Genomic DNA, 20,161 nt, shown 5'->3' on the forward strand with positions numbered 1-20,161 from the left:
CTCAGATTCTTCTAGAAAAACTCACCTGGGTGTTTTCAGATACGCAGAGTTCAGAAATGATCGCCATGATTATTTTATTTTTTTTTAATTTCCCCTTTGACCTGTGACCTTGCAAAGGTCAACCTAAAGTGAGAAAGGGATTTTGACTAGAAAAATCACCCTGGGTGCTTTTCAGAAAAATGCTAAGAGCACCCTACCTACTTCTGGCAAATTGCCAGACAAGGGGTACTGACAAGTCGTATTCGAACTAGCCTAGCCCTTTACCCTGTAGGGGATGTGGGTCCTAAAATGTAAGTTTAGCTGTAAGAACCTTAGGTACCAGTCTTCCAAATTCTGTGAAAATCTTTTGGTTTCAAGTCCCCACCACTGGTCATTAAACCAGTTGGATTTTAAAAACCTCAAAGTGATAATAAAGTTGTATATATAAAGTTGTGGTGCCTACCTAGGTGGATAACTGATTAACTGTTGACAGCCTAATAGCAATGGAGCACTGTATTCTTATTCTTTCTACATCTTGACACAACAATTAATCAATCAGAGTTGAAGGGGCGGGTTTTCTGTGTTAAGCAATTCAAGAGGCTAAAACGTTAAAAAAAAAAAAAAAAAAAAAAGAACAATTATTTTCAAAGCAAAACTTGTGACAATGAATGCAGTGGGTCAAAATAAACCAGCGCAGTTACAGTAATTCCCTTTCAACTTGAAGACAACCACCAAAATATTACTGACGGGATATGCCTTCCTATTGGCAGGTATTCACTGAGCTCTTTATACCAGAGCTGCCGATAGGCCCCTTCCTGAGAGTGACGTTCTCAGTCCCGCCTACCAAGGGATTAAACAGTCAACCCATGGAAGCCACATGCTCTTTTTGCCTGTCAAGACAGTAAGGTAAGATCCCTATATTTACAACTGAGCGTATTTTGAAAGAGCTTTTCAGAGTCGACTGCAGTTTCCCTGCATTCGTGCTGAAAGCTGGCTTGCCACTTTCGTGGAATCAGTGGCTCTAAAATAAAGCCTCTTTTTTCCTCCTTTCTTCAGCAGCCTGCCTTGCTTGCGTTGCAGGATTACTTTTTGTTACTGTGTCGTATGCGTGCGACTGCCTGTGCAGTACTGATTTAAAGGAGTTTTCAAGCCGGGGATAGGTTTTGCTGTACCCTTGCTGTTGAGTGACTCTGCCGGCTGTCGTGCATGCAGTTTTGGGTGAAATATAAATAAATAAATACTATTGTGTACCACTGCTGTACACTAAGTGCACGCGTTGCCTTGATGCCCTCTGTAGGCTATGTGCTGCCCTGGTTGTGTGACTGAACAACTGCACTGTGTTTACTCTTTTTCTTTTCAATAGCCTACATCACTTTGTGATTGTAGTCTGCTTTTCTAACCTTACAGCGCTCACTGTTTTCTGTTTTCCTCTTCTATAGCAGCAGACAAAAATAATGACACGCACCCCGCTGTGGAGTTGACTCTGCTGGATTGTCTCGGCCCGCCCTCTTGGTCCGCTTAAAAATTCAGTTCACCCACGTTGCCACGGTGTCTGTTCTATTTAACCTCACAGCTTGCTGTGGTGTGTATGTATTTTTTCTTTTACTGCCTTGCAGTGTAAAAAAAAAATAAAAATACAAAAATAAATCAAACAAAGTGCGATTCCTCCACTGGGACCCAGCTCGTTGCTGCGTCCCACTGCTGAGTTGAATCAGCCGGCTTGTTTCAACATGCCTACTCGGCACGCTTGCTAATAACAATAATACAAATTTACAGCTCACCCATCTGGCGTGCTGACTGTGTTTCTCCCATAGCCAAATTGCTGTGTGTAAGCCTATTTTTTTTTCCCCCATTACTGCCTTTGCCTTTTTCTTCCTGTCTAACACGCCACAGCTATTTGCAGGCGCCGACTTCTCATCATGAAGTTTTGCACTCTGGGCAGCACTGCATGTCTTAAAACACACTCAATTGGCTATTGCTAGGTAACACTTTGATTCTCTTAACTCAGGGTTTGCAACCTTTTTTTTTTTTTAAACTGTACTCCTTCTGACTAAAGTACCCTTTATAATGTTCTCTCAGTGAATGGTACCACAGTTGCAATAAAGTCTGGGACTGACAAATTCATTCTGAAAACTTGGAGGCAAAGAATTAAAAGGTAGTATTTCGGAATCTTTCGCTATCTATTGGGAAAAGTCATTATAAATAATACAAAATAGCCTACACTGTAAATAACTTTGTCGCTTTGCACTTTCTGATTTTTGTGTTTTCCTTCGTTTTTCTATTGCAAGTAAGAAATGTATCGAACACCGAACACATATTCAACCAGCCGCTATTGCTGTTGATAAAATGCAGCCGCGGTAATAAATAAAATCTGTCAAAGTATGATGACTACTTATATTTACTAGAGCATTTACACTTCTGAAAAATGCAGAGACACTGTTTCACTGATACAACAAGTTGAAAACAGCAAAGATCATGAGCAGCACAGACTGCTCTCTAGGCACAATCAGCAGACACCTGCTTCACCTATGCAGCAGAGTGGAAATCCATGCTACTGATACCACGCATGCTTACAGGTGGAAAATGTGGACGTGATAGATAGTGTTTTTTTCTTTTTTTTTTTTTTTAATTAGCCGTTCACTTTGAGCTGCTAAACAAAGATTAATTAAGTACACATCATGGTTTAGAGAATACATAATACAGCTAAAGAATTTAAGATCGTATTTTCTCTTACTTTCATTTTTATTTGTGCACTTATGAGTCACCCTGCGTACCCCCTATGACCTCTAGAAGCTTAGAAGTACCCCCAGTGGTACGCAAACCCCCGTTTAAAAAGCCCTGTCTTAACTAATAGGATCCCGTCCAAACTGATAAAGATGAAGAGGGTATTCAGTTGCTGTGGTCACATCCTTACCCCCTATCGGTCCAGACTGAACCCAGAAAACGTTAATATTTTGGTGTTTCCCCACAGTAATTTGAAATAAAAAGCAGCATTATTTTGTTGAGCCTGTGTGAGCTGGACTGAACACTACTTCAGGTTAGGTAATGCCTGATATAACTGTAGTACCAGTGTGTTGTATTTGTTTTAAAACTTTAAAGTTATTTTTCTTGGTAAAAAAAAATTACTTGACTTGAGTGTATTTCTTTAAATATTCATTTAAAAACAGAATACAAAAAAATCACATACTACCGAGGTACGACGATAACCGTCGTATATTTGATGGTTATCATACCGTCAAAATTTGATACCGTGACATCCCTATATGTGCTACCCTGGGTTGTGCTGACTACACGCGGTTAAGGCTAGGTGCCTCTCAGTGCTTCGGTGCCCTCGACTCTTAGATGCTCCATGCCTCAGTGCTTAGCGCTCCAGTATGTCAACAACATCTGCACTCTGTGCCCAGATTCTTCGGTGCATCAGTAGTATATTCTACCTCACTCAGTGTCCTTGGTCCTTCTGCACCCTTGGTGTCCGAGTGCTTCAATAGACAGGTATACACCCTCCTGTGTTCAAACAACACCCTTGGGGCCATAAAGACATCAAGCATGGCTAAATTCCACACTTGCATGTCCTGCACAATGTCCCCTGCTAGCACAATTGAGTCACACGCGGTGTTGGGAGCTCCTGGCCTGGCAGCAAGCTCAAGCTCTTGCTCTGGCCCCGGCTCAGCCGATAACGCCGGCCCTGGAGCTGACCCGTAACCCCGGATGTTACAGAACCGGGATGTCAGCATTGCTGAGGAGGACCATTGTGCAATTTCAAAATCGGTAGAGGCCAGCTGCAGCACCCTCACTGAGAACGCAAGGCCTCTCGGCAGGTAGCCTCAATGTTTCCCTCCTGTACTCTGGTACGGGACAGAATGAGATGCTGGTGTCCGCCATACTTGCCAGACTCTCCAGGTTTATAACAGTGGACCAAAAGGACACGTATTCCATGTTCCTATTCGTCCAGTGCACAGGAAGTAGTTCCGCTTCAACTTTCAGGGGAGCATCGTTGAGTTTTCTGTGCTGCCATTTGTCTTCTCCTTAGCCCCCTACATGTTTTCAAAGTGCACAGATGCCATCCTAACTTCCCTGCGGCTGCCAGGGATCAGGGTGACAAACTACCTGGATGACTGGTGATCTGTCCCAGTCGCAGGAAGAAGCAGTGGCCCATACAGCGATTGTAACGAAGCATCTGTTGAGACTGGGTCTCACTCTCAACGATGCCAGTGTCAATTAATACCGGTGCAAAGTATGGTCTATTTGGGTCTCTGGCTGGATTCCCTTACGATGCAAGCCTACCTGTTAGACGACAGAGTAGCTGTCATTCGCAACTTTCTGGCCCTGTTCAACAAGGTTTCACATTACAATTGGTGTTGTGTGGGTCTGACTGTGGTTACTCCACATGCAACCGATCCAAGTGTGGCTCAGTGCCTTTTGGCTACACCCCAAGCGTGACAGACACTGTCGGCTGACTGTGTCCTGCCTATGCTGGGAAGCCCTACACTGGTGGAGGAAAGCTTTTCACCTGAGCGAAGGCTTAAGGAAGGGAGAGATACATAACCATTAACTGGTGATGACAGACGCATCCATCTCTGGTTGGAGGGTCGGTCTGGGCAGACAGAGGAGTCTATGGACTCTGGTCGGGTCGCTGAAGAGGACCAAGAGGAAGGCAGATCCCATAAGTAATGTTCCGGTGGTCGTCTTCTCTTTCAGGGAACAAGGGCTATGGTAAGTAATCCAAGGTTATTCTGAATTCTTCCTAGATGCCCTTGGTATCTTGTGGTCATAGAGAGCCTAACATGTCTTATTTTAATGTAGTCATATCACATTTTCACTAGATTACAACTTGCTTACCTGCTGAGAAAGGAGAAGCATGTCGTTTTCTATAGTTTAAAACATGAACAACAGTAAATAACAGTATCTGTGTAACCACCATGGGATGTATACAGGTATACATGCATGTATACAGCTTAGATCATCAAAACACGTATTTCAAAGGTAAAAAGCAGCAAACAGGAACAGTCAATATGGTGGAGCTACAATTGGATTCCATACAGGAAAGGGGTGATCCCAATGGGAGCATGGGAACAGACTATTCATATTGCATTGTCTGTTCCTGCCAGTCTTAATACCAGATTCAAAGGTCAAGGTAACATGGAGTTGGAATGGTATGTGGCAAACTGGTCAGTTCAGACAGAAGCGTTCAATTCATAATCTGCCAACAGCACATTTTCCAGGTCTAGAGCAATTAAAGGATCCTGTAAGGCTTAAATCCTTAAATTAATGAAAATGGAGAAGTACCATTAAACTTTCTCACAAATACCAGAGCTGCCTAATTCCGTACAATTTAAGTATACATCATTACTATTTTTGCTTTCTTTGTACTTCAATGTGCTTAAAACTCGACAGCGAAATACAACAGGTATTATCTCAGCAATTTTAGCAAAACGATTTAAGCATATTTAGATTTTTCTCTTGATCTCCAAAGCACATTTTCAACACAGATAACAGATTAAAATGCATTAACGACACAAATATTTCAACTGCATTTGCTGAGTAAACCACCCCAATGAAAATGTTACCTTTGTTATTTTACTTTTGCCATCTCCCAATGGGTTAATCAAATCATTAAATAAATGCATCCATCTCTGCCTCCAAAACCAGTCAGAACCACTTTAGTGCTGAACAGTTTTTTTTTTTTGCACAAACCTAAAATTTAATAAAAGAGCAATTCCAATCAAGTATGATAAATATGGCAAATACATATGGAACTCAACTGTATGAATCTGAGCGACCCAAAGTGCTCCTGCATCCTCACCAACATATCACAAATCAGCAGCCACTTCTATTGAACAGCTTTGAATCAGATAATTGGGAAGCTTCCAATGGCAATAAAAAAAAAAAAAAAAAAAAATACAATTTAAGAGGTGTTTTTATACACAGTGGAACATAATTGGTGGAAATCCATCAGTATGCCAAAAGCAGATCTTAACGGAGATCCTTGTAAATTACTACCTGTTCTTTAGAGCTACAGCAAGTTGTTAGGACCAGTCCATTTTATTAACTGCCTGAACTTTACTACAGACCAAATGGCACCTTCAACTGAACTGTGTTTGTTATCAACAACTGACAGTTAAAACAGAAAGTAAGTATGTGTGAATTATACAGTGTGCGTATATAAAAAATAAAACAGAATATATACTTTGTTTTACAGCAAAACTTAAAACTCCTTTGCAGTCCACTGACTTTCAGTGTCACAGCGAATGTGTACGCAGCAGACAGACTTCTCTTTCAAGAGTGACTTACACCTTTCAACAGAGGCTTACCCCATCCAATGAGATAGGCGTTTTCTAATTTGCCCCATCAAAGCTGTAACTTCGGCTTAGGACACTAGAAATTAAGGAAAATGTAAGCAAACTTGCAAGATGTTCCTGGGAAATTGCCATAAATAAATAAATAAATACACTTTGAATAACATAACTTTATAGGACTAGCACACAGTTACGCATATTGATAAGTAGCAAGTTTTAAGGCTTACTTACACAAGACAAGTTCTAACATTTTCTCCAGACAAGTATTCTGAATACAACATACAGTATTCAGCATCCTGAAATTCTGGCAACTCCCAGAGTTTATACTGTGTCACCTTAAGAGACTACTTTTGTGCTGAGCATTACCAGTAATCTGCCTCTTATTAAAGTGAATAAGACAGACATTAAACTTAGGCCACAAAGAGAATCCAGCAGTGCATGAATGATTTGGCTGCAGGACCTTTCCAGGTAAAGTAATATGATCCGATTTGCCGGTTGGTACACATACAACAGTTGTATGTTACCTGACATCATATTCACATACAGTATGTTTAGTTTGAAGCTATCTTACTATACATGGTCTGATGCAATACAAACAGTAGTAAAAAACAAATTCATGATCATCTGATCTCATTACACCCCACACTGCGGGTGGATTTATAGTACAGCCGTCACATGCAGAACACTCAGCTGAGAACTTTTTTAGGAATATTTTAGGGATAATGAGGTTACCATTAATTTAGATAGCCACTGTATGCAATACAACAGTTTAAAATGATTAGCTTAATTGGATGGGAACTGAACAAGTACTTATTTCTGTTTTGTGTTTGGAAACCCAATAGTCTCAGTGACTGTGGCATTGAAGGAAGCAACCCACAGCTTTCAAATTGCTGCACCACATTGCTGAGTCAGTAAATGAAGTTATTTATTTTTTGAACAGGTTAAAACAGAAATTTAAGGGGGGGGGGGGGGGGGGGGGGGGGGGGGGATGTTTGCTTAGGTCATGGGGGGTGTAATGTCTCCCTTACCCATGTAACTTTACTTCTTTAAATGTTGTCTGTCAAAACAGTTACAAATGGCAAGCTGAAACAAAAGCTGCAGGTATCTGCCGAATCAAACCAAGCAAGACTTTCTAATGTGTTAACTGTTACAACATGGGGGCAAACTGTACCAACAAAAGTATTTTTTGGCACAAAATCTGTAAAATAAGATGTAAATTAAGTTCTTATTTTGAAGTTTGTAACATTGTATTGTTTCATTTCTGAGACTGAATTGAAAATTTATAGAAAACTAAATGTTAAAGATAATGAAGAACATCATCATCACTTCATATTTATGATTTATTAGTTATAAACTGGCAATTTGTGTTGCTTAATGTTATTAAAGTTCAACAAATACTGGATGTTTTATGCCAAGAGACCTTGTCAGATGATTTGACACAAAAATTATTGAAGCTAACACATTTTGAAAGTGCCCCAAGGATAGTTTGGCTAGTTTTCTTTGGAATTGCTCCTCCAATATTAATCCTGCCACAGTACCCTCATTCCTGACACTGGCCTTGATGCTTTAATCTACCTGGGCATGTTAAATGTACTGTACCACATTTACTAAACTAGGATTTGAGTAGTACCAACTGTAATCAAATTCAGATAGAGGTCAAAACCTTAGGAAAAGTACTTGCTCTTGGTTGCTAAAAAGAATTTGCTTTACAATCCTGTTCTTTACAACTCAAATGGATTGTGATGCTCTATGGCTGTTCTATCCATGATCTCACCTAGATAAATATGCCTAAACTGAATTAAACTGTAGCATCCACGGCTCATTACGTTTTATTATCTTTTTTTTTTTTTTTTTTTTTTTTTTAGAAGACACGATGAACCTTCCATAACCTTTTTTTTTTTTTTTTTTGGTATGTACCAATTTACCTTAACAAAAAACTTTTCTTCTACTTTAAACTCATTTGGTTATTGTTTTGCACAGTATCATGTTTCAACTAAGGCTGCAGGCTTTCTCCACCAGCAGGTAAACAAGATCCAATAAAACCTTATACATGGAGACAAAGAAAAGCCCTGTTTACGGCAGGGAACAAGAATCTCAAAATAAATTCGGATGACTTAATCCCAGCTAAAAGGAGGACAATGCCAAAGCCATTCAAACCGAGCTCAGGATGATCAATCAGGCAGCTGCAGTTTTACATTATAATTAGGCAACAGCCGCAAACTGAGGTTTTTCTAAAACAATGGAGTCCAACTGTTGCTGGCAATTTCAGTGGAGTTTCCTTACCTCATGCTGGCCCCACACGGTGGTGCAGGCTGATGCTGAAAATGGTCTTGCCAGCGGTGATGCAAACAGAATGATGGAGAGGGCTGGAGGCAGCAGGTGGTTTGATGGACAGGCGAAAGGTTTTGGCAGACAGCTGGATAGTCAAGGTGGTTATTATGGCAACATAATGGGTGATGGAAAGGACAACGATGGCAGCACTGAGGCAGTGCTTGCTGCTTTAACTGGGAAGGCCTTTGGTTGTCGGAAGGAAGTGAGGATGGTTTAAGTGTGCCGTTTTGTTTGATGCTGCCATTTCGACTCACTTTTGTCCGCTGCACCTCCTTGGGTGACTGCTGGTTGGGGGAAGCGGTGATGTCTCCAACTGTGGCGGAGGTGATGCTGAGACCGGTAGCATTGGATGGGATGCTGCCATTGCTGTGAACCAGAAAGTCACCATTCCCGTTACTCATAGCCATGCTCCTGTCACCTCAAGCCTCTTGCAGAGTCAGCCACTTGTCTGGAAGAAAAATTGATTGATCACATGCTTACAAGAAAATGTACGGATGAGAGGCAGCCATATGGCCAATATAAGCATGTCTAATTCCTATTAGCTGATTGACCTCAGAACGTTGTCCTTTATTGACTAACATTCTTATTTTGTTTGTTTATAATTAAATAAAACAATATGTATACAAAAACATTTACATTGAAATGATCTACTGGATCACACACGATATACAGTTTACCTCCAACTTTTCCATTCAACATATAGCCATTACATCACAAAAGTACAACAATAAATTATGTTTTTATTTTATATTTTCCACATTAGAAAGCACAACAGATTTGAGAGATCTATATGTATTACCTACATTAAATGTTTTAAAAAACCTGGCAACTAGGGCATGTTTTTGCTAATATTTTCTTTGTGGCCATAAACATGCTTCTGTGCTGTACATGCACTTATCATGCTGTTCTATTATATAGCCATTCTAAAATTAGGCACATCTACTGCAGAATAAACATGAATCGATTTTTAAAGATGTAAATTAATGCATGGGAGTGATAGGGTGAAAAGCCTTGCATAAATCAATTCAATGTATATTGTTTTGAAATGCAGGAATAAGTGCCGACAACCTGATTGTAAAGAAACGCAATCTATGGCTTAATCATTAGGCGGTAACTGTTACTGGCCAAATTAAAGCTGAATGCAAAAGGGACAGCAGTACAGTGTAATACGGCATAATCCTTTGAACTTGGAAACTGGCAAGCAAAAAAAGTAAGTGTGTGAAAAACAAACATTATAGTTAAGACTTGTGCAAAGCAGCCAAAGTTTGTAAATAAAAAGATGAAACAGTGCAGTACATAAGGCAATAAAACTTAACAAGAATATTTTCAGTGCCAACAGGCCTCATAAAGAGTAAAGCTGCCTTTGAAGATGCATTGCTATCTTAGGCACTCTATAGAAGACCACATTGATAAGCTTTAACAAGGTTGGCACAATGAAACCTACAATATAGCCTGCTTATTTATTGTAGTTATGTGCCCCCAAACAGCTATATTGCATTTGGCAAATAAAGTGATGACTGAGGTAACGTGCAGCACATGAGATGAGAAGTGTTTGACTTCAAAACTTTAAAATGACAAGAAATGGAAACTCAACAGATGCCAGGTGCATCGAGGAAAACAAAATGCAGTGTGGCTTTAATATAAAATGAACACCACAACAACAGATCAAGAACCTAAACTGTCAGTAGAGGCGATAGTCAACTTCCATGTACTGTATCAAATAATAAATAAGGTATAGCATCTGCACTCCAGTCTAGCTTTTTAAAAATGACAGAATATGTAAAACAAGAGTACAGTTACAAAGTACTATTTGACAAGTATACTTGTAACTTCATCAAAAACAAAACAAAAAGTACAAACGAAAGACAATTACCAGCACCATTACATTTGAAAATAAATAATCCAAAATTGCCTTTGCAGTCCAGAAGACAAATATTTTAACAACCTTGAGAAAAAATACACAAAGCAAAAAACAAACAAATCTACTGCTTTTATCAACTGAAAATAAACAAATAAAAAAATCAACAGCTAGCGTCAAACTTAGCTATTACTATGCATCATCTTAAAAGCCAAAAAAAAAAAATGTTTAAAAAAAACCCTGTTAAAACATATTCCTGCAACAATATTGGCAAAGAAACAAAAAACATGACATTTAAATCGTTTTATTGGTGCAAACAGAAAGTACTATGCCATGATCAAAAATATTTAAAATCGCCATTTAACTTTGGCTGTTGAGATACATTCCAAAATATGTCTTTAATTCCAGTTCGCAGTCGGTTATATCTTAAAAGGTCTGTCAACGACCACACATCCCAGCTTTATTCCTAAACTTTAATAGAACCTTGATTGATGATTGGCTCAGCGGGGAAGAGTCACATTATATTGCAGGTGTCCACTAGTTATGATTAAATGTCAAAAGTCTTGCATTTATACTCTACATACTACTCTCCTACTTTTATGCTACAACTACTGCTGTGTTTTTTTTTTTTTTTTTTTTAAATAGGTTTTTAGAAAAGGCTTGATTTTACTGTAAGCTACCAATTACATTACAAAGATGTAAATGACCAAAAGAACATGTACACACAAATGTATTTTGTAGTGAACAACTGCCATGCTAAATGATGACCCCCCCCCCCCCCCCCCAAACAAAAGAAACAGTCAATCTGTTTGTCAACTGACTCCTCTGTAAGAAACAGTAAGTTTGACTCTCTCTCTACTTGTAACAATTCTGCAGTCAAAAACCTATAGGTTCATGTTAGTGTTTGAAATATCGGTTTGTGTTTTGCTGAATGTAAATATCAGATAGTGTAAATTAACTTAAATACACACATGGGACCGGTTACCACTTATATTCAGTTGTAAAAATATAAATGTAAAAAAAATAAAATATATAAAAAGTATTGCATAACAAACTATACTGTAGTTATAATTTCTCCAATATGCCTAATATATATCACTTGAAAGACAGCATTTTGAAATATTACTCAGATAAAAGGAGGAATTTCTTTAACAAATACAGCATCATGAATCACGCATAATCTAGATAATACGAACCACTATACGGGAGATGGCTCCAGGGTGCTATTTACTGTACATTTATTCAATGTAGTACAATATAAGTAGGCTACATTTTACAACTAAAAAGGTTAAAAAGTCTTTGGAATACAGTAATTACATAGAATCACCCTCTTTGTAATAAAAGCTGAGAACATACCTTTCTGCAGATATCGTAAAATCAAGTTTTCAGCAGTTTAAAAATGTCCTGGAAATGAAGGGTTTACAAAATCCACCTCCAAACACACAGCATGAAGATCAACAAGTCTTTCCTACACGGCAGAGCACAGCCTGAATGACAAGCACATGCAGTCTGTCTTGGACTGGGCATGCTGTGGGCTGGAACTTTATTAGCGTTTCCTTTGGGATAGGATAGCTGAGTTCCCCTTGTACTAAAACCACAGGGGCCGCGTCCTTATGGCAACAGCTGGTGTGGCGAGGGCTTTCTCCCAGCACAAGGTCAGTGGGCCAGGATGTGAAGGTGACGTGCAATTTTAGCCTCTTCCTGCTTCCACTAACATTTTGCCATTCGGATAATCTCTATTTCTTACAAATCTCTAAAGGAAATTCATACAGTAGTAGCACAAGTGTTTTTACAGATTTAGTTTCAAACCATTTATTTATTTTAGATGGAAATAATTGTTGCTATCAAATTTGATCATTTTCTGTATGTCCGTCTTTACTGTGCAAGACAGGCAACAAAATAGCTTCCGTGTTGTTAAAATGTATATAATTACCTGTAATGTCCTGCACCTGTGTGTTTTCCAAATAATGATCCCATAAGTGTCAAAGATCAACTAATGATCACTTGAGGCACCACATAATTTAAGCACATTTGACAACCCTGTATAATTGGTTATTGGTTTTTATCTTTATTTTAATACCCTGCAAGCAGTACGAGGTCTCTGAGGTGCCTTGATCAACATAAACCAATAAATTATACTGCATTATATGAATATGAAAGGTTTTACAGTATATGCTGTTTAGCACTGCAGCGGAACAATTTAAACTGGATTATGTTTCTACATAATCAGCAATGTTTCAGCAATAACTAGCCTATACTGTCCTTTGCTATCAAGTAATTCAAGGTAGTAAAACACAATGGAATATATATATATATATATATATATATATATATATTATATTAAGTCGACAGTTCGCTAATTTTAACACATGGAGTGCTAATTTTTAAAAAATTGATGTATTAAGAGTCAAAATTAGACAAAAATTATTTATATTAATGATGATAGAGGAGATTAAACAAAAATAATGACAGGTTATAGTTGTCAATTAAGTTCCATCATTTGTTGTCGTCTCCCGATTTGTGCCGTGGAACTCACTGACAATAGACAAGTATGCGTCTTTCTGTCCAATTTATATATATATATATATATATATATATATATAGATAATATAATAATGATAAATTGTCTATTGAGTGAGTTTAACGACAACGACCTTATTTTAGTCCTGTTTTTTTTTACTTGTACAATTGACGTCTAATTGACGCTACTGTCGGGAGTTAATGTTATATATATATTAAAAAAGTTATATTTCAGGTCGTAATGGGAAGCTGATGTCTACATAAAAAAGTAAAATAGTTCTAGTTAATCTCAGTTTTAATCTGTTTTAATAAATATAATTACTACATCCATCTAAATGTATTTGTTTTATTACTGATGCTATTATTATTGTTATTATTATTATTATTATTATTATTATTATTATTATTATTATTAATAATTAACATCGTTTAAAATGTATGTATTTAACCAGGAAATGTACCCATTCAGACAGTCACCAAAGTTTACTAGGGGAAATAATTTATAAATTGCAAATACAAATAAAACATGCGGTTCAAGCTTGATCAGCAGCACACAGAGGCTAGATGTACTTTCGTGTTTTGGAACTCACTGACAATAGACAAGTATGCGTCTTTCTGTCCAATAAGCTGTCAAAACATTTATATAAAAAAAAAAAAAAAAATTAATAAGCTTCCCATTTATTTGTTGTGCTTTTCTCAACAGCGCCTTAACTGACTTTCTATTTAAACGATAACTGCACTCAGACACTCAATCCAATGAGTGCTGCAGTACAACGTGGAAAAGTACAGGCAGTGCCGAAAGGAAAGGAGAAATTGCATCTTGAATTGCTTTAATCAGAAAATAGAGGACATTGGGGAAACACAGCAGCAGCTCAGAGTCAGACAGCCGCGTGTGTTTTTCTGATAAGAAACAAGCTGAAACTCGGAGCAGCTGATTCAAATTCATATTTTTTTTAGATATATATATATATATATATATATATATATATATATATATATATACACACACACACACACACACACACACACACACTTTTTTTTCAATAAAAGTCCACATTACCCATTACAGACTACAATGTAGTTTTTCATTTTATCATCTGTTATGATTCTATTTTAAAATAAAATAAAACAAAAGTTAAAATATGTTGCTGTAAGAGAATAATTTGTAGACCAACACCCCAATACATCCACAACTCATAATGCTGAATTCACAGCTACTTTAAACTGGTTGTTTAAAACTTTCAGTTCAATCAAATACATTCAACAAAAAATAATTGCAGCATACTGATCATACTGACCTTATTTTTTATTCCCATAAGCAATTATTATAGCAATATTCACCCACTACAATATCACTAATAACAGAACACAGTGGCACAATTATTTTGTTAAGTTGTGTATTTAGGTTAATGACCTGTTTTTACTCCCAATTAATGTAATCCCTTAAGTACCACATTTCCTTTAGCGTCTTTAAAACTGAAATACAGATTTGTATATGTTGTTGCTTGGTCTGGAGTAAGGTGCTTCAGGAATATTGATGATTCCAGCAAATCAGAACTTTATCCCAAACCTTTCAATTACAGAAACACACAGAAAGATTTTTCTTGAAACAAAAGATGCCGTTCAAAATGTTTGTTCTAGGAGCATTTAATACAAAAACAAACAACCTGTACACAGTGGCACTGGAACAATTTTTCAAGTGGGGGTGCTGAAAGCTATTGAACAAAACTGTAACCCCTAGCACCCTTGCCTGTATATGATGTACATATTTCAACTTTTATTTTTATATTTAAAAATGCAAAATTCAGAAGGATTTAGCATACATAGTTTTCCAAAACACAGAACACATACTACATGTTTAGTTATGAATGACAGTTATAAACATTATTATTGCGATACGAATATTGCATTTTTCTTCTCTACAATGTATAAAATCAAACACACAACATATTTCTGTTCCAACCCTAAAAACAGGGTTGTTCTAAAGTTACTTTGTGCTGCTGTAGTGGAAGATCACTCAATACAGAGCAAGGGCAGCGTCAGTGAATCCAGTTCAAGTCTATGTTCCAGTAATGTCCTTAATTATTAAACTGACCCAGTAAAGCCCCCAGCCAGGTTCACAGAGAGCCATCTAGCTGAAGTCTGTGTTTTAGCTGCTTAAACTGGCTACTACTCAAGGTCCAAAAGGAGGGCCTCCATGATCCAAATAACTTTAAAAACTGTGGAATGGAGCATTTGCACTCATTTCCTCTGTGTCTACATTGCAAAGACAACTTCTAGAATTTACGCCTGGCTTGTGCCAACAGGGCAGTTTTCAAGCAGGTATAACAAAGTATTGTGCCATCCAGCAGTTTGGGGAGAACAGAACTGAACTCACCAGAAAGTCTATTTTTTTTTTTTTTAATTCCTCTCACACACAACCCTAGGTTTTTTTGTTAATTACATCTTGTCCTTATGTATCTTAAACATATTAGTTTCATATTACTTATCATGCCAGTATACTGCAAGTGGTATTTTAAATAACTTGCTGTATTTAAAGTAACCAAGCCATGTTAATTCAAAAAGGGATCCAAACACCCCAAAACATTTTAAATGAACTTACTGACCAGAATACAAGTTAAATTTCATTTTTTTTTTTTTTTTTTTTTTTTTTTTTTAAGTAAAGCTGTGCAGTACATTGACTAGTTCAGACCAGAAATATATATTTAAACGTTCTTTCAACAAGGATTTGGCTATTTAAAAACTAAAAGACATCATACTTCCAGATTCCTTTTCAATCTACAATGCAAAAAGCTCAAGGGAAGACAAAACAGTGGTAAAATATCAGTGCAACCTGTTTGGGATTAACTTTGATGTGCAAAATAACAATAGTCTACCTTTAAAAGAGGGAGAAATGAAAAGAAAATCCGGTATAAAAGGAACGTCTTTAGCATGGTCCAAATTACAAGCTTTAATTCAGTGCAATGATAAACCCAGACCCTACGAGCCGACACTAGATATCCTTGTCAGGGATAAATCGGAGAATATCACTCATTATCCTGTCACTAAACACTCACTTGCGGCTGTCTGGAATGAAAATATCCCCTTTAGTTATTTTCTTTCATTCTAACTATTGTAGACCTGCCTTTTGAAAAACCACACACTTTGGGTGATTTATTATTTAGAATTGTATTTATATAGTGATAGTTTAATAATGTGACCCAAAATTAAAAACCTCTGCCAATCTTACTTGGTTTAACTTAAAGCTGCAGTGTCCAATAATCTACTAAAATGTATTTATTGATGTATGTTATTGTTACTATATTCCAAACTACATAATACAGGCAAATAACATTTTGCTTAGAAAAATACAGTACTGACAACATCTTAAAACATAACAGTACACTGCACTTTATATGGTAAATGAACTGAATTTCTGTAGAATGTTTTGATCTAAACCACAAATGATGTTATGATACACAAATTTAAAAGTTACGGTATTTTACAATCCAGATTTTTTTCTCCAATTTTACAGGTCTACACAGTTTAAAGTGGAATCATATGTCTTATTGTGAAGAGTCGGACAGTCTTAAACTTGACCACATTACATCAAAGGCAACTGAAGCTCTAACTATATCAAAAGTAACTACAATAGGCTTACATGCCAAGAGCAGTGAACTATTGTATCAGCATGAAGCAACAAGTTTAAATACATATATAGCTCGAAATATACATTCAATCATATAGAAGTTCCTCAGGTTTCCTCCAGGATAAATCTTTAAAACATTCTGACTGTAAAACATGCTTTACCAATGCCTTAGGTACAAAATGAATGCTGTTCTCATTCCAGATACCAGAGAAATACAATTTCAAAGCAACCTAAAAAAGAAATGCTTCCTGCTATAAATTAAACATCACACAACTTGTTTTCTGATACTTAAGTGATTTTTTATTTATTTATTTTTACTGAGATTTAACATTGAGAGAGTATAAAAATGTAGGGAGGGACAGACATTTTGCCGGTACAGGATCTCTGGCTTTTATTCAAGTATTAGATTATATATTTATATTCGAGAAATATATGCGTTCACTTACTGCTTTCAGTAATCATTTAGATAAATCCTCTGTTACAATAGGAAGACAAACAGGATCACACGGTACATACTAACATCCCTCTGTAATCAAGCAGATTAACTATCAGGGCCCCAAATAAGACAAGATAACTACAAAAATATATTCCCGTAGTGTGGTGACTTATCAAAAGCAATACTACATACAGAACCAATACCCCCCCCCCCCCATACTTCTATGGAACACTTAAACTTCCTTCACTGAATGAAAAGTTATGTTGGTATCTTCAATGTTAATTACCTCACATTCCAATAAGAAGACATGAGTTAATGCAAGTTGTACTGCCGCACATAGACAATATCTATCCCTGAAGTGAAAACATTTTCTTTTCCACTTGCATACATATAAAAAAGGCTTTCGGTTGTCAGTGCCCAATTAAAAAAACAGTTATGTTCCTTAGACAGAGATGAGGAATATAGAAAAAGCTACTGAAGAAGCCATTGAATCTACAGCCTGGGAGGTTGTTTCTCACTCCACAAAAGCAAGCCAAGCGCTCTAATCACTTTGTTTTTATAAGGGATTTCAGTAAAGTAGTGTCAAAGCTTTGTAAAGAAACGTGCAGAAGAGCATTCTTCTGCTTCTGTCCTGCACCTAGCCCCTGCCCCCCCCTACCCTCACCCACCTTTCCTGCAAAGGGAAATGACACTGCAGACTACTTTTTCCTCTCACAAAGAGCATTGAGTGCTTTAAGCAAACGAACACAGCTAGCAGTTCATACAGAGAGTTCTATTTGATCTGAAGCCTGCCGAGACGCTAATGAAGGCAGAGGCAGACAAGGCAAGGGAAAGCTTATTTGAGCACAAATTTAACGTGTATTCATCAGACCAGCTTTCTCTTTGAGTGGCTGCCCAAACATAGCCCTCACAATCCGGAGTCAATCTTTTCTCGCTGCCTCTTAGCAAACACATGGGAGCCTGGGAATTTCTCCTGCATACAGATAAATCAAGGACCGGCCCTTTCACAGTGCTAACCTTTAGTACCTTTAGACGGAGATGTCAAATTTCTCTGGGACTCTCTTATTTCACATGGTGTAAATTACTTAAAATCCTTCAAGGATAATAACGTATCAAAATCTATAAATGTTATACACTTCAAGCAAGAGTAATTGAAGGATAACAAGCTACTGCATGCTGCAGAAATCACCTTGTAATTAACTGGTAAACCCACCTCACAAAATCCAAAACAATTCAGACTACTAGGGTTTGTGAAAACAGCGGATTCAGTTTTGAACCATTATGAACATGTTTTATTGAAAAGCTTAGAGCTGTATGTCAACAACAAACTAAAATACAAAATCTAACCTTTTGTTAAAGCACAAAATCTTAAGTTTGCCCATAAACAATCTTTCTTTGAAGTATTTGCAACAAAAGAATATATATTAAAATAACTAAAATTGCCTGAAGATAATGTCCTGTTTCTACACATATCGTACTACTTTACAGAATCCTTGTGACATGTTTCAAACCACAATCTAACCATTTACTGTACAGCTATGGCCAAACGTTTAGCATATAGGATTACCTATAGAATTAACTAACACTGTTTCATAAAGTTGAAAGAAACCTGCTGAACAATGTTATGCTAGCTTTGTAATTTTCCATAGTACCCAACAAAAACATTGAAAAATGTGACATTTCGAAATCCATCATGAAATATTGCACTACTATTATGGCTTCCAGTAGAATACTGCAATATGATTTTGTAGTTTCTTTGATTACATGATGCTAAATAAAATAATTAAATTATGTTCTCATATAAGGCCAGCACTAGAATATCCGACCCTATAAAATTTTGACTTCAGTGACGTTTAAATGCGTGTGACGCATATCTGATTATTTCATTTTAGCCCATTCCAATTCTTGTCCGTTTTTTAGGGAAAGCAAAAATTATATATTATCAAAAATACATATCTGAAAGACTACTTTAAAATAAGTAGGCTTCCATTTAGATGTACTGTATTTTCAACTGAAGTAGTATTTTAAACTCAGAATGACGATTCTCAAAATATCACTTGCCAAAAGAGACTACACCTGGACTAATACAGTACATATTTTTAAATCCAGTACGTGTTGTAGCAGTATGTAAAATTCCCTGTTAACAACCGAACAGCAAAATGGAATCAAAACGTTACCCATGCACAGAACTACGTACAACTGTAAAGTATTTTGACTTCTACATGGAAATCTCCCAGGATCCAAGAACGTTAGTTGTGACTCTATCCTTTATTCACAAAATCATCTCCCCTCTCTACTGTTTACCTTCAAGAATACAAAACATACATTTTTTGCTTTGGATCTAAATTTCTTCAGTATCCAACAGTCGCAGGTCTGTGTGTTGCAGGCTCCTGTCAGCTGCTGGTGTTGCATAGCATCAAAATATATGTAATTAATTTCTGTTTAACCACATGTAACATAACCCCCTGTAAGGCACTTTAATTTTAAACATGACTGCGTGATTCCTCTGCCTCTCCCTCCTCTGACTAAATTATAGACAGCAACTATACTTCCTGGAAAGTAAGAGGAGTGGGTAACAGGTATCTGTAAACTATCAAAATATATGTTCCCTTGCCTGTCACAAATATCTGTTTATACTGACATGGAAGGTAAACTATTTAAAGGCAACAATGGGTGACAGACTTGGATAACCCTTCTGTATGTGCTTTGTCATGCAACAGTGGTTTACAAAAATTGTCCCTCTACTAAAGTACTGGCTGCTGCCAAATCTGCCTGTAAAATGCACTAAAAAATTGCTGTGCCAAAATCGTAGTCTTACTTATCAGTGCCCACTTTGGGATGGTGGCAGAGGGCACAGCCAGTTTCTTCTTGTTTGTTTATTTTATTTGTATTTAGCATGTTCTTAACTAAAACTCAGCTGTGGGTAAACACAAAACGCATCCATTTCCTAATTACATCACAGATATCTGATGATGACGAAACATGTTTCTAGCTATACATTCCTTGAACAAAATTGATCACGACACTACACACCGCTTGTTTCACAAAATAAATAAATTCTGCTTGGAGAAGCACACAACAAATGCAGAATTAGCAAGAAACAAAAGGGGGGA

At 37.1% G+C, this 20,161-nt stretch overlaps 1 protein-coding gene across 3 annotated transcripts in view; it reads right to left on the reverse strand.

Moving 5' to 3' along the window:
- Positions 1-20,161, reverse strand: part of LOC121317075 (protein dispatched homolog 1-like) — a 103,946-nt gene that overhangs the window by 26,604 nt on the left and 57,181 nt on the right. For 2 of the 3 annotated variants that reach the window (XM_041252665.1, XM_041252663.1), the window contains one exon: positions 8,559-9,054. In XM_041252665.1, the coding sequence (XP_041108599.1) occupies positions 8,559-9,013 (455 nt within the window). In that variant the 5' untranslated portion in view covers positions 9,014-9,054. Of the gene's footprint in view, positions 1-8,558; positions 9,055-11,820; positions 12,208-20,161 lie in introns of those variants that run through there. The other variant, XM_041252664.1, reaches the window with a different exon arrangement.

The sequence above is a fragment of the Polyodon spathula genome, chromosome 6, assembly GCF_017654505.1.
Source record: "Polyodon spathula isolate WHYD16114869_AA chromosome 6, ASM1765450v1, whole genome shotgun sequence".
Taxonomy (NCBI): domain Eukaryota; kingdom Metazoa; phylum Chordata; class Actinopteri; order Acipenseriformes; family Polyodontidae; genus Polyodon; species Polyodon spathula.